The sequence below is a fragment of the Bombina bombina genome, chromosome 2, assembly GCF_027579735.1.
Source record: "Bombina bombina isolate aBomBom1 chromosome 2, aBomBom1.pri, whole genome shotgun sequence".
Classification (NCBI taxonomy): domain Eukaryota; kingdom Metazoa; phylum Chordata; class Amphibia; order Anura; family Bombinatoridae; genus Bombina; species Bombina bombina.
In genome coordinates, this window is record NC_069500.1 from 306677148 (window position 1) to 306691549 (window position 14402).

Here is a 14402-nt window from a genome sequence, read left to right on the forward strand (position 1 = left end):
GATGATTCGTGTGAATCGGAATGTGAAGGTAGGCATCCTTTAAGTCCACTGTGGTCATGTACTGACCCTCTTGGATCATGGGTAAAATGGTTCGAATAGTTTCCATCTTGAATGACGGAACTCTGAGGAATTTGTTTAGGATCTTTAAATCCAAAATTGGTCTGAAGGTTCCCTCTTTTTTGGGAACCACAAACAGATTTGAATAAAACCCCTGTCCTTGTTCCGTCCGCGGAACTGGATGGATCACTCCCATTACAAGGAGATCTTGTACGCAGCTTAGGAATGCCTCTTTCTTTATCTGGTTTGCAGATAATCTTGAAAGGTGAAATCTCCCTTGTGGAGGAGAAGCTTTGAAGTCCAGAAGATATCCCTGAGATATGATCTCCAACGCCCAGGGATCCTGAACATCTCTTGCCCACGCCTGGGCGAAGAGAGAGAGTCTGCCCCCTACTAGATCCGTTGTCGGATAGGGGGCCGCTCCTTCATGCTTTCTTAGAGGCAGCAGCAGGCTTTCTGGCCTGCTTGCCCTTGTTCCAGGACTGGTTAGGTTTCCAGGCCTGCTTGGATTGAGCAAAAGTTCCCTCTTGTTTTGAAGCAGAGGAAGTTGATGCTGCACCTGCCTTGAAATTTCGAAAGGCACGAAAATTAGACTGTTTTGCCTTTGATTTGGCCCTGTCCTGAGGAAGGGTATGACCCTTACCTCCAGTAATGTCAGCAATAATTTCTTTCAAACCAGGCCCGAATAAGGTATGCCCCTTGAAAGGAATGTTGAGTAATTTAGACTTTGAAGTCACATCAGCTGACCAGGATTTGAGCCATAGCGCCCTACGCGCCTGGATGGCGAATCCGGAATTCTTAGCCGTTAGTTTAGTCAAATGAACAATGGCATCAGAAACAAATGAGTTAGCTAGCTTAAGAGTTCTAAGCTTGTCAACAATTTCAGTCAATGGAGCTGTATGGATGGCCTCTTCCAGGGCCTCAAACCAGAATGCCGCCGCAGCAGTGACAGGCGCAATGCATGCAAGGGGCTGTAAAATAAAACCTTGTTGAATAAACATTTTCTTAAGGTAACCCTCCAATTTTTTATCCATTGGATCTGAAAAAGCACAACTGTCCTCAACCGGGATAGTGGTACGCTTTGCTAAAGTAGAAACTGCTCCCTCCACCTTAGGGACAGTCTGCCATAAGTCCCGTGTAGTGGCATCTATTGGAAACATTTTTCTAAATATAGGAGGTGGAGAAAATGGCACACCGGGCCTATCCCACTCCTTACTAATAATTTCTGTAAGCCTTTTAGGTATTGGAAAAACATCAGTACTCACCGGCACTGCATAGTATTTATCCAGCCTACACAATTTCTCTGGCACTGCAATTGTGTCACAGTCATTCAGAGCAGCTAATACCTCCCCAAGCAATACACGGAGGTTCTCAAGCTTAAATTTAAAATAAGAAATCTCTGAATCAGGTCTCCCCGATTCAGAGACGTCACCCACAGACTGAAGCTCTCCGTCCTCAGGTTCTGCATATTGTGACGCAGTATCAGACATGGCTCTTACAGCATCTACGCGCTCTGTATCTCATCTAACCCCAGAGCTATCGCGCTTGCCTCTCAATTCAGGCAATCTGGATAATACCTCTGACAGGGTATTATTCATGATTGCAGCCATGTCCTGCAAAGTAATCGCTATGGGCGTCCCTGATGTACTTGGCGCCATATTAGCGTGCGTCCCTTGAGCGGGAGGCGAAGGGTCCGACACGTGGGGAGAGTTAGTCGGCATAACTTCCCCCTCGACAGACCCCTCTGGTGACAATTCTTTTATAGATAAAGACTGATCTTTACAGTTTAAGGTGAAATCAATACATTTAGTACACATTCTCCTATGGGGCTCCACCATGGCTTTTAAACATAATGAACAAGTATCCTCTGTTTCAGACATGTTTGTAGAGACTAGCAATGAGACTAGCAAGCTTGGAAAACACTTTAAAGCAAGTTAACAAGCAATATAAAAAAACGTTACTGTGCCTTTAAGAGAAACAAATTTTGACAAAATTTGAAATAACAGTGAAAAAAGGCAGTTACACTAACAACGTTTTTACAGTGTATGTAACAAGTCAGCAGAGCATTGCACCCACTTGCAAATGGATGATTAACCCCTTAATAACAAAAACTGAATAATAAATGACAAAAACGTTTTTTAAACACAGTCACAACAACTGCCACAGTCTACTGTGGTTGTTACCCTCCTCAAACACGACTTTGAAGCCTTTTGAGCCCTTCAGAGATGTCCTGTATCATGCAGAGGGAAGCTGAATGTCTCTGTCAGTATTTTTATCTACACAGAAAAGCACTAAAATAGGCCCTTCCCACTCATATTACAACAGTGGAAAGCCTCAGGAAACTGTTTCTAGGCAAAAATCAAGCCAGCCATGTGGAAAAAAACTAGGCCCCAATAAGTTTTATCACCAAGCATATATAAAAACGATTAAACATGCCAGCAAACGTTTTATATTGCACTTTTATAAGAGTATGTATCTCTGTTAATAAGCCTGATACCAGTCGCTATCACTGCATTTAAGGCTTAACTTACATTAATCCGGTATCAGCAGCATTTTTCTAGCAAATTCCATCCCTAGAAATATGTTAACTGCACATACCTTATTGCAGGAAAACCTGCACGCCATTCCCCCTCTGAAGTTACCTCACTCCTCAGAATATGTGAGAACGGCAGTGGATCTTAGTTACTTCTGCTAAGATCATAGAAATCACAGGCAGATTCTTCTTCTAATGCTGCCTGAGATGAAACAGTACACTCCGGTACCATTTAAAAATAACAAACTTTTGATTGAAGTTAAAAAAGTAACTATAATACACCACTCTCCTCTTACTACGTCCATCTTTGTTGAGAGTTGCAAGAGAATGACTGGGTATGGCAGTGAGGGGAGGAGCTATATAGCAGCTCTGCTGTAGGTGATCCTCTTGCAACTTCCTGTTGGGAAGGAGAATATCCCACAAGTAATGGATGATCCGTGGACTGGATACACTTAACAAGAGAAATATACTCTTACTGTACTATGCTGCAGTGCTGCTGCTATTAGTTGATGCATGGATGTTAAAAACAGGTTGCAGGATTGACCTTCTCAATGCCACATCCCTCATGTTTTCCTGGACAGTCACTCACCTAAATGACTAACACATGAATCAGTGTGCATTGTACTGTCTTTACTGTACTTATAAACACAAATCATGCTGCTGGACAGTCAGAACTTTTAAGGTTTCTCCATGCATACACTGCTTTATATGTTACTCATACCACAGCTAGACTGACTTACAAAGAAAACATGGACAATGTGGTAAGAACTTACTGGACACTGCCAGGTAATTTCATTTCAATTAGCCGTGTGGTTAAGTTCACTTTTCTGTTTATGTACTCGTACAGAACAGAACACTAAGAACAGTTATAGTTATACAGCTACAGCTGTAAATTAATGTAATATGACAGGTTGCAAGATGCCAGGATTGACCTTGTCAATGACACATCCCCAATATTTTCCTGGACAGTCACTCATCTAAATGAATAACAAATGCAACAGTGTGTGCATTGTACTACATTTACTGCACTTATACACAAATCATACTGCTGTAAAGTCAGCACTTTTCAGGTTTCTCCACGCTTACACTGCTTCATATGTTAATCGTATCATAGCTAGTCTGACTGCCCAAGAAAACATGACAAGGTTGTGTCAGAATACCTAAGAAATGGTTAGTGTCTACTATGTAACCATAGCACAGGCAGCTAATTTTATTTTAACTATTTTGTGGTTTGTATTTTTATGCTCCCAGAGTGTATTGGACATTGAGAAACATGTACATTAAGATTCTGTAGTGTTAAATAAATTTTTTATTGAAAAATTAAGATGTTTGTCATTTATAAGAAAATCACAATTGTTTGGGTCCAAAATCGTGATTTTCATTTTTGCCCATATCACTCCAGTCCTAATTAATATATATATGTATATATAGTATCTTACCAATAATTGCATTGTTTCCACTGAGTTCCAACAACTTGCGGCCTATAAAATAAATATAAACGGTTACATGGAAAATGTATGTAGTATTATGACCCTGCATTAAGCCTTTACATTTGCCAGCCGTTATAGACTACCCTTACATGTATGCCATGCATTATGCTTATGTAATTTACTCATGAGTCAGCTACCCTTCAGTTTAGGTCTATTATTCTTCGTCCCACACATTTTACAATGGTGTTTTCATTATTTCTATCAATTCTTGTTTTTATCTGCTCTGTTACAGGACTCGTACTCAAGGCAACAAGTCATGAATGGGTAATACATGAAGTTTGTATAAAAATATCTATTGAAGGCTGAGTTTTCCCGAAGTGTGGTCAAATCAATGTGTACATAAAGGTAGAGAAGACAGAAGTAATTTATCATCCAAAAGAAAAGAAAAAAAGTCTTCTCTATTGATTAAACACACATTCTTAAATGATCAAATAAACAAGGAATCCTTTGTCATAATTATACACATGCAAATTTTCAGATTTTGATAATTTTTGTAAACAAAGTTGTTTCCGACGTTTATTTATTTCTGCTATCCAGTCTTAAGTAAAATTAGTTTAGTAGCCAAAATATATATTTGAACATACCAAATCTTTCTTGAACTTTAAGTGCTACCTGTCTTCCCACATCAGTGCTGCCAGTGAATGACACTAGGTCCACTCTTTCATCCTGGGCTATGGCATTACTAAGAAGCCGGAAAAAAAATGAAGACAAAGAAACGTATACTGGTATATTTCTTGCAACAATTACAAAACATTTCCAAGTAAAACCACCAAAAAATTGTCATTTCCAACGTCAAGGACATATGTTCAGGTCATTAAGAGTAGAAAGTAAGGAAATTCTAATTTACAAAATATATATTTTGCTACAGCTGTCTGGTCTCCAGTTTTACTTGAAGGTACTTAATATCTCCCTTAATTTTAGTTCTCTATTTTTTATTACTGCACAATTTCTTAAATCATATTAATTAGTACTAACTGGTGAAAATGTTTCATTACCAAAAAATGTTGAGCTAACTTAATGGATTAGAAAATTTCACACCCAAGAAGGAAAGTCCCTTCTAAAATAAGCAAAAAATAGAGAGTACTACATGTCAAGTGCTTGGTCCAAATTAAAAGGGGCATACAATTTACTAAAAAAAAAGTTTCCAATGTACTTCTATTATCAAATTAAATTTCTTCTTGTGGTATTTTTTGTTAAAGAGCATACTTAAAGGGACAGTCTAGGCCAAAATAAACTTTCATAATTCAGATAGGGCATGTAATTTTAAACAATTTTCCAATTTACTTTTATCACCAATTTTGCTTTGTTCTCTTGGTATTCTTAGTTGAAAGCTTAACCTAGGAGGTTCATATGCTAATTTCTTAGACCTTGAAGGTCGCCTCTTTTCAGAATGCATTTTAACAGTTTTTCACCACTAGAGGGTTAGTTCATGTATTTCATATAGATAACACTGTGCTCGTGCACGTGAAGTTATCTGGGAGCAGGCACTGATTGGCTAAACTGCAAGTCTGTCAAAAGAACTGAAATAAAGGGGCAGTTTGCAGAGGCTTAGATACAAGATAATCACAGAGGTTAAAAGTATATTAATATAACTGTGTTGGTTATGCAAAACTGGGGAATGGGTAATAAAGGGATTATCTATCTTTTAAAACAATAAACATTCTGGTGTAGACTGTCCCTTTAAGTAGATAGCATGCATATTTCTGGAAAACTACATGGCAATAGTTTTGTAAAAACAAATTTGAGCACTAGATGGCAGCAATGTGCACAATGTATAAATGTTAGAATCATGCATGCAAAACTGCAGCTATTAGAGTTAAAGACATGTGGGAACTCCTAAGCCTGCCTACCTGTTTTTAAACACACCACCACCAAGAGATTGAAGTCATTTTGATAAAAGTGTAGAAGTATATTCTGTGTGAATAATTATAAATTATACAAAAATGTAACATTCCAGGAGGGATAAACCAAATAAGAAGTTAATTAATTAAACTAGAGGAATTGATAAATTACATGAAAATTTTACACCACAAAAACAGAATTTATGTTTACCTGATAAATTACTTTCTCCAACGGTGTGTCCGGTCCACGGCGTCATCCTTACTTGTGGGATATTCTCTTCCCCAACAGGAAATGGCAAAGAGCCCAGCAAAGCTGGTCACATGATCCCTCCTAGGCTCCGCCTACCCCAGTCATTCGACCGACGTTAAGGAGGAATATTTGCATAGGAGAAACCATATGGTACCGTGGTGACTGTAGTTAAAGAAAATAAATTATCAGACCTGATTAAAAAAACCAGGGCGGGCCGTGGACCGGACACACCGTTGGAGAAAGTAATTTATCAGGTAAACATAAATTCTGTTTTCTCCAACATAGGTGTGTCCGGTCCACGGCGTCATCCTTACTTGTGGGAACCAATACCAAAGCTTTAGGACACGGATGAAGGGAGGGAGCAAATCAGGTCACCTAAATGGAAGGCACCACGGCTTGCAAAACCTTTCTCCCAAAAATAGCCTCAGAAGAAGCAAAAGTATCAAACTTGTAAAATTTGGTAAAAGTGTGCAGTGAAGACCAAGTCGCTGCCCTACATATCTGATCAACAGAAGCCTCGTTCTTGAAGGCCCATGTGGAAGCCACAGCCCTAGTGGAATGAGCCGTGATTCTTTCGGGAGGCTGCCGTCCGGCAGTCTCGTAAGCCAATCTGATGATGCTTTTAATCCAAAAAGAGAGAGAGGTAGAAGTTGCTTTTTGACCTCTCCTTTTACCGGAATAAACAACAAACAAGGAAGATGTTTGTCTAAAATCCTTTGTAGCATCTAAATAGAATTTTAGAGCGCGAACAACATCCAAATTGTGCAACAAACGTTCCTTCTTTGAAACTGGTTTCGGACACAGAGAAGGTACGATAATCTCCTGGTTAATGTTTTTGTTAGAAACAACTTTTGGAAGAAAACCAGGTTTAGTACGTAAAACCACCTTATCTGCATGGAACACCAGATAAGGAGGAGAACACTGCAGAGCAGATAATTCTGAAACTCTTCTAGCAGAAGAAATTGCAACTAAAAACAAAACTTTCCAAGATAATAACTTAATATCAACGGAATGTAAGGGTTCAAACGGAACCCCCTGAAGAACTGAAAGAACTAAGTTGAGACTCCAAGGAGGAGTCAAAGGTTTGTAAACAGGCTTAATTCTAACCAGAGCCTGAACAAAGGCTTGAACATCTGGCACAGCTGCCAGCTTTTTGTGAAGTAACACAGACAAGGCAGAAATCTGTCCCTTCAGGGAACTAGCAGATAATCCTTTTTCCAATCCTTCTTGAAGGAAGGATAGAATCTTAGGAATCTTAACCTTGTCCCAAGGGAATCCTTTAGATTCACACCAACAGATATATTTATTTCCAAATTTTGTGGTAAATCTTTCTAGTTACAGGCTTTCTGGCCTGAACAAGAGTATCGATAACAGAATCTGAGAACCCTCGCTTCGATAAGATCAAGCGTTCAATCTCCAAGCAGTCAGCTGGAGTGAAACCAGATTCGGATGTTCGAACGGACCCTGAACAAGAAGGTCTCGTCTCAAAGGTAGCTTCCAAGGTGGAGCCGATGACATATTCACCAGATCTGCATACCAAGTCCTGCGTGGCCACGCAGGAGCTATCAAGATCACCGACGCCCTCTCCTGATTGATCCTGGCTACCAGCCTGGGGATGAGAGGAAACGGCGGGAACACATAAGCTAGTTTGAAGGTCCAAGGTGCTACTAGTGCATCCACTAGAGCCGCCTTGGGATCCCTGGATCTGGACCCGTAGCAAGGAACTTTGAAGTTCTGACGAGAGGCCATCAGATCCATGTCTGGAATGCCCCACAGCTGAGTGACTTGGGCAAAGATTTCCGGATGGAGTTCCCACTCCCCCGGATGCAATGTCTGACGACTCAGAAAATCCGCTTCCCAATTTTCCACTCCTGGGATGTGGATAGCAGACAGGTGGCAGGAGTGAGACTCCGCCCATAGAATGATTTTGGTCACTTCTTCCATCGCTAGGGAACTCCTTGTTCCCCCCTGATGGTTGATGTACGCAACAGTTGTCATGTTGTCTGATTGAAACCGTATGAACTTGGCCCTCGCTAGCTGAGGCCAAGCCTTGAGAGCATTGAATATCGCTCTCAGTTCCAGAATATTTATCGGTAGAAGAGATTCTTCCCGAGACCAAAGACCCTGAGCTTTCAGGGATCCCCAGACCGCGCCCCAGCCCATCAGACTGGCGTCGGTCGTGACGATGACCCACTCCGGTCTGCGGAATGTCATCCCTTGTGACAGGTTGTCCAGGGACAGCCACCAACGGAGTGAGTCTCTGGTCTTCTGATTTACTTGTATCTTCGGAGACAAGTCTGTATAGTCCCCATTCCACTGACTGAGCATGCACAGTTGTAATGGTCTTAGATGAATGCGCGCAAAAGGAACTATGTCCATTGCCGCTACCATCAAACCGATCACTTCCATGCACTGCGCTATGGAAGGAAGAGGAACGGAATGAAGTATCCGACAAGAGTCTAGAAGTTTTGTTTTTCTGGCCTCTGTCAGAAAAACCCTCATTTCTAAGGAGTCTATTATTGTTCCCAAGAAGGGAACCCTTGTTGACGGAGATAGAGAACTCTTTTCCACGTTCACTTTCCATCCGTGAGATCTGAGAAAGGCCAGGACAATGTCCGTGTGAGCCTTTGCTTGAGGAAGGGACGACGCTTGAATCAGAATGTCGTCCAAGTAAGGTATTAGCACAGCTAGAAGGGACCCTAGTACCTTTGTGAAAATCCTTGGAGCAGTGGCTAATCCGAAAGGAAGCGCCACGAACTGGTAATGCTTGTCCAGGAATGCGAACCTTAGGAACCGATGATGTTCCTTGTGGATAGGAATATGTAGATACGCATCCTTTAAATCCACTGTGGTCATGAATTGACCTTCCTGGATGGAAGGAAGAATAGTTCGAATGGTTTCCATCTTGAACGACGGAACCTTGAGAAACTTGTTTAAGATCTTGAGATCTAAGATTGGTCTGAACGTTCCCTCTTTTTTGGGAACTATGAACAGATTGGAGTAGAACCCCATCCCTTGTTCTCTTAATGGAACAGGATGAATCACTCCCATTTTTAACAGGTCTTCTACACAATGTAAGAATGCCTGTCTTTTTATGTGGTCTGAAGACAACTGAGACCTGTGGAACCTCCCCCTTGGGGGAAGCCCCTTGAATTCCAGAAGATAACCTTGGGAGACTATTTCTAGCGCCCAAGGATCCAGAACATCTCTTGCCCAAGCCTGAGCGAAGAGAGAGAGTCTGCCCCCCACCAGATCCGGTCCCGGATCGGGGGCCAACATTTCATGCTGTCTTGGTAGCAGTGGCAGGTTTCTTGGCCTGCTTTCCCTTGTTCCAGCCTTGCATTGGTCTCCAAGCTGGCTTGGCTTGAGAAGTATTACCCTCTTGCTTAGAGGACGTAGCACTTTGGGCTGGTCCATTTCTACGAAAGGGACGAAAATTAGGTTTATTTTTTGCCTTGAAAGGCCGATCCTGAGGAAGGGCGTGGCCCTTACCCCCAGTGATATCAGAGATAATCTCTTTCAAGTCAGGGCCAAACAGCGTTTTCCCCTTGAAAGGAATGTTAAGTAGCTTGTTCTTGGAAGACGCATCAGCTGACCAAGATTTCAACCAAAGCGCTCTGCGCGCCACAATAGCAAACCCAGAATTCTTAGCCGCTAACCTAGCCAATTGCAAAGTGGCGTCTAGGGTGAAAGAATTAGCCAATTTGAGAGCATTGATTCTGTCCATAATCTCCTCATAAGGAGGAGAATCACTATCGACCGCCTTTATCAGCTCATCGAACCAGAAACATGCGGCTGTAGCTACAGGGACAATGCATGAAATTGGTTGTAGAAGGTAACCCTGCTGAACAAACATCTTTTTAAGTAAACCTTCTAATTTTTTATCCATAGGATCTTTGAAAGCACAACTATCCTCTATGGGTATAGTGGTGCGTTTGTTTAAAGTGGAAACCGCTTCCTCGACCTTGGGGACTGTCTGCCATAAGTCCTTTCTGGGGTCGACCATAGGAAACAATTTTTTAAATATGGGGGGAGGGACGAAAGGAATACCGGGCCTTTCCCATTCTTTATTAACAATGTCCGCCACCCGCTTGGGTATAGGAAAAGCTTCTGGGAGCCCCGGGACCTCTAGGAACTTGTCCATTTTACATAGTTTCTCTGGGATGACCAACTTGTCACAATCATCCAGAGTGGATAATACCTCCTTAAGCAGAATGCGGAGATGTTCCAACTTAAATTTAAACGTAATCACATCAGGTTCAGCTTGTTGAGAAATGTTCCCTGAATCAGTAATTTCTCCCTCAGACAAAACCTCCCTGGCCCCATCAGACTGGGTTAGGGGCCCTTCAGAACCATTATTATCAGCGTCGTCATGCTCTTCAGTATCTAAAACAGAGCAGTCGCGCTTACGCTGATAAGTGTTCATTTTGGCTAAAATGTTTTTGACAGAATTATCCATTACAGCCGTTAATTGTTGCATAGTAAGGAGTATTGGCGCGCTAGATGTACTAGGGGCCTCCTGAGTGGGCAAGACTCGTGTAGACGAAGGAGGGAATGATGCAGTACCATGCTTACTCCCCTCACTTGAGGAATCATCTTGGGCATCATTGTCATTGTCACATAAATCACATTTATTTAAATGAATGGGAATTCTGGCTTCCCCACATTCAGAACACAGTCTATCTGGTAGTTCAGACATGTTAAACAGGCATAAACTTGATAACAAAGTACAAAAAACGTTTTAAAATAAAACCGTTACTGTCACTTTAAATTTTAAACTGAACACACTTTATTACTGCAATTGCGAAAAAACATGAAGGAATTGTTCAAAATTCACCAAATTTTCACCACAGTGTCTTAAAGCCTTAAAAGTATTGCACACCAAATTTGGAAGCTTTAACCCTTAAAATAACGGAACCGGAGCCGTTTTTAACTTTAACCCCTTTACAGTCCCTGGTATCTGCTTTGCTGAGACCCAACCAAGCCCAATGGGGAATACGATACCAAATGACGCCTTCAGAAAGTCTTTTCTAAGTATCAGAGCTCCTCTCACATGCGACTGCATGTCATGCCTCTCAAAAACAAGTGCGCAACACCGGCGCGAAAATGAGGCTCTGCCTATGATTTGGGAAAGCCCCTAAAGAATAAGGTGTCTAAAACAGTGCCTGCCGATATTATTATATCAAAATACCCAGAATAAATGATTCCTCAAGGCTAAATATGTGTTAATAATGAATCGATTTAGCCCAGAAAAAGTCTACAGTCTTAATAAGCCCTTGTGAAGCCCTTATTTACGATCTTAATAAACATGGCTTACCGGATCCCATAGGGAAAATGACAGCTTCCAGCATTACATCGTCTTGTTAGAATGTGTCATACCTCAAGCAGCAAGAGACTGCTCACTGTTCCCCCAACTGAAGTTAATTGCTCTCAACAGTCCTGTGTGGAACAGCCATGGATTTTAGTGACGGTTGCTAAAATCATTTTCCTCATACAAACAGAAATCTTCATCTCTTTTCTGTTTCTGAGTAAATAGTACATACCAGCACTATTTCAAAATAACAAACTCTTGATTGAATAATAAAAACTACAGTTAAACACTAAAAAACTCTAAGCCATCTCCGTGGAGATGTTGCCTGTACAACGGCAAAGAGAATGACTGGGGTAGGCGGAGCCTAGGAGGGATCATGTGACCAGCTTTGCTGGGCTCTTTGCCATTTCCTGTTGGGGAAGAGAATATCCCACAAGTAAGGATGACGCCGTGGACCGGACACACCTATGTTGGAGAAATGTTAATTATAGATGTGATGACGCTAACTGATAGCAACAAAAGAGGAATGAGATTTGGGAATAACTATTATCGGAAACCTGAAGATAAACAATGCAGTAATGAAGCAGGTAGGATCAGTAAGATGCATTAACAGTAGTGATAAAACTTTGCAGCTTTAAACATTTAGCTAGGCCTCACCTTTAATATTTTATAAAAAGCTAGGTGTCCTGAGGGATATACATAAACTAAAAACTGTTAAAAAGGATAAGTAATAAAATGGTAATCAGTCTAAAAATGAAACTTACAAGATAAGACTTCATGACCTTAATACGCAGTGTTCTCCCCAGGAACTTTTAAGCAGGTGGAGCACCCAGCTGATTTTACTGACCACTCGGCTTAAATTTTACTTAATATTAAGGTAAAATTAGCCAAAATTAAAAATGTAAAACTTACAAGAGAGAAGGGGAGACATATGAAAGAAACCTTCAAGTATATTAAGGATTTAATAAAGCAAGCATCATTCACAAACTAGCAATATCAGAACAAAGGGTTATGACCTCAGTGTAAAAAGGTAGCAGGTTCAGAATTCATTTTCATAAGCACTTGTCCTAATATTTAAAGGGATATGAAACCCAAATTTTTTCTTTCATGATTCAGATAGAGTATGCAATTTTAATCAACTTTATAATTTACACCTATTATCAATGTTTCTTTGTTCTCTTCGTATCTTTATTTGAAAAAGCAGGAATGTAAACTTAGGAGCCGGCCCAGTTTTGGTTCAGATCTGGGTAGAGCTTTCTGATTGGTAGCTCCGCCCACCTTTTGGGTGTATATTTTGGTATGTTAAGTTTCTTCAATCACGATCGACTCATGAATATGTATTCCTACTTGCACACATTGATTTGTGCATGTGTAATTTGAAGTACCAAACTGAAAAATATTAAACATGCACTGCTAAACTGTCATAAGAAAACAGCTTACTGGACAAGAAGAAAGTTGTGGGCGGAGCTTGGCAGCCATTTTCGGGTGCTGACAAACAATGATTATTTAAAAGTTTCATGTACTTCTTATAAACCTGTTACAAGATGTTTGTCTATTATGTATCAATAAGTAATAAAGAATAAGTATTGGGTCTAGACTGTCCCTTTAAGTTTTAAGCCTGAATGAATAACCACGATTAAGCTAAGCCTTTTTCAATGGTTCTCAATTACAAATTCTGGATCTTTGTGAATTCCGAGAAGGTTATGAAAGTCCACAAACATGCTTCATTGAGTTTCCTTCTGCAGACTAGCTAACACAAAAAATATGCTGTCTAAAGAAAACAAACTATACAAAAGCAATGACAGTTTGTAAAATATACACTACCCTTTTATTAGAAAACAACAACAATTAGATGACCCCCACTAGCTCTCACCCTGTAAAGGCTCATACAACTGAGATGCAAGTACATACCCAATGTCAGCCCCACCACATGTCAAAGAACAGATGGCTCCTGGCAAGTTGTTGTGTTCTAAAACTTGAGCGATTATTCTTTATTGAAAAAGGAAAACAAAAAAAATAGAGGATAAGAATTTAATTTTCAAATGGATAAAACTAATCATTTATTGCATTTTCAGTACAATGTATATACTAAAAATGTTATACAGAGTTACAATTTACTATACAGCGTGCCATTATATTGTTAATATAATGACCATGACCATAACTGAGGTTTAGCAGGATTTTTGTTTCTTTAAGTGCGCTTTTCTTTATATTGTAATTTACCTAATATAAGGACCATCACAATAAGGCACACGCTGGTGCTATACAGTGGTTACCAAGACACACAACAGATTGGCATTATACATACAACATATAGTCAGTCAATAGTTAAGTCATTTAACTAAACCATGTCGTAGGACTGAAAGAGTGTTAAATTGCAGTTTGTGTTCTCTAAAGAAAGACAGCACAGTACTTATAATGCCAGCACAGGATGAGTAGGCTGTAACACATCCAAAGCCCACAAGAGAGTAAGGCTTACAGAGACTCACTTCAAGTACAGTGGAAACAGCTGGAGACAAAAATGCTTCTGCAGAAGGTTAAAGGGACAGTAAAGTCCAAAATAAACTTTCTTGATTTAGGGCATGTAATTTTAAACAACTTTCCAATTTACTTTCATCACCAATTTTGCTTTGTTCTTTTGGTATTCTTAGTTGAAAGCTAAACCTAGGAGGTTAATATGCTAATTTCTTAGACTTTGAAGGCCGCCTCTAATCTAAAAGCATTTTGACAGTTTTTCACCACTAAAGGGCGTAAGTTCATGTGTTTCATATAGATAACATTGAGCTCATGCACATGAATTTACCGAGGAGTGAGCACTGATTGGCTAAAATGCAAGTCTGTCAAAAGAACTGAAATAAGGGGGCAGTTTGCAGAGGCTTAGATACAAGGTAATCACAGACGTAAAACATGTATTATAACT

At 40.3% G+C, this 14402-nt stretch overlaps 1 protein-coding gene across 1 annotated transcript in view; it reads right to left on the minus strand.

Moving 5' to 3' along the window:
* LOC128648765 (alpha-aminoadipic semialdehyde dehydrogenase-like) overlaps nucleotides 1–14402 on the minus strand; it is a 283737-nt gene that overhangs the window by 161903 nt on the left and 107432 nt on the right. The window contains 3 exon segments of the mRNA XM_053701624.1: nucleotides 4030–4071; nucleotides 4665–4762; nucleotides 13394–13471. Of these exon segments, the coding sequence (XP_053557599.1) occupies nucleotides 4030–4071; nucleotides 4665–4762; nucleotides 13394–13471 (218 nt within the window).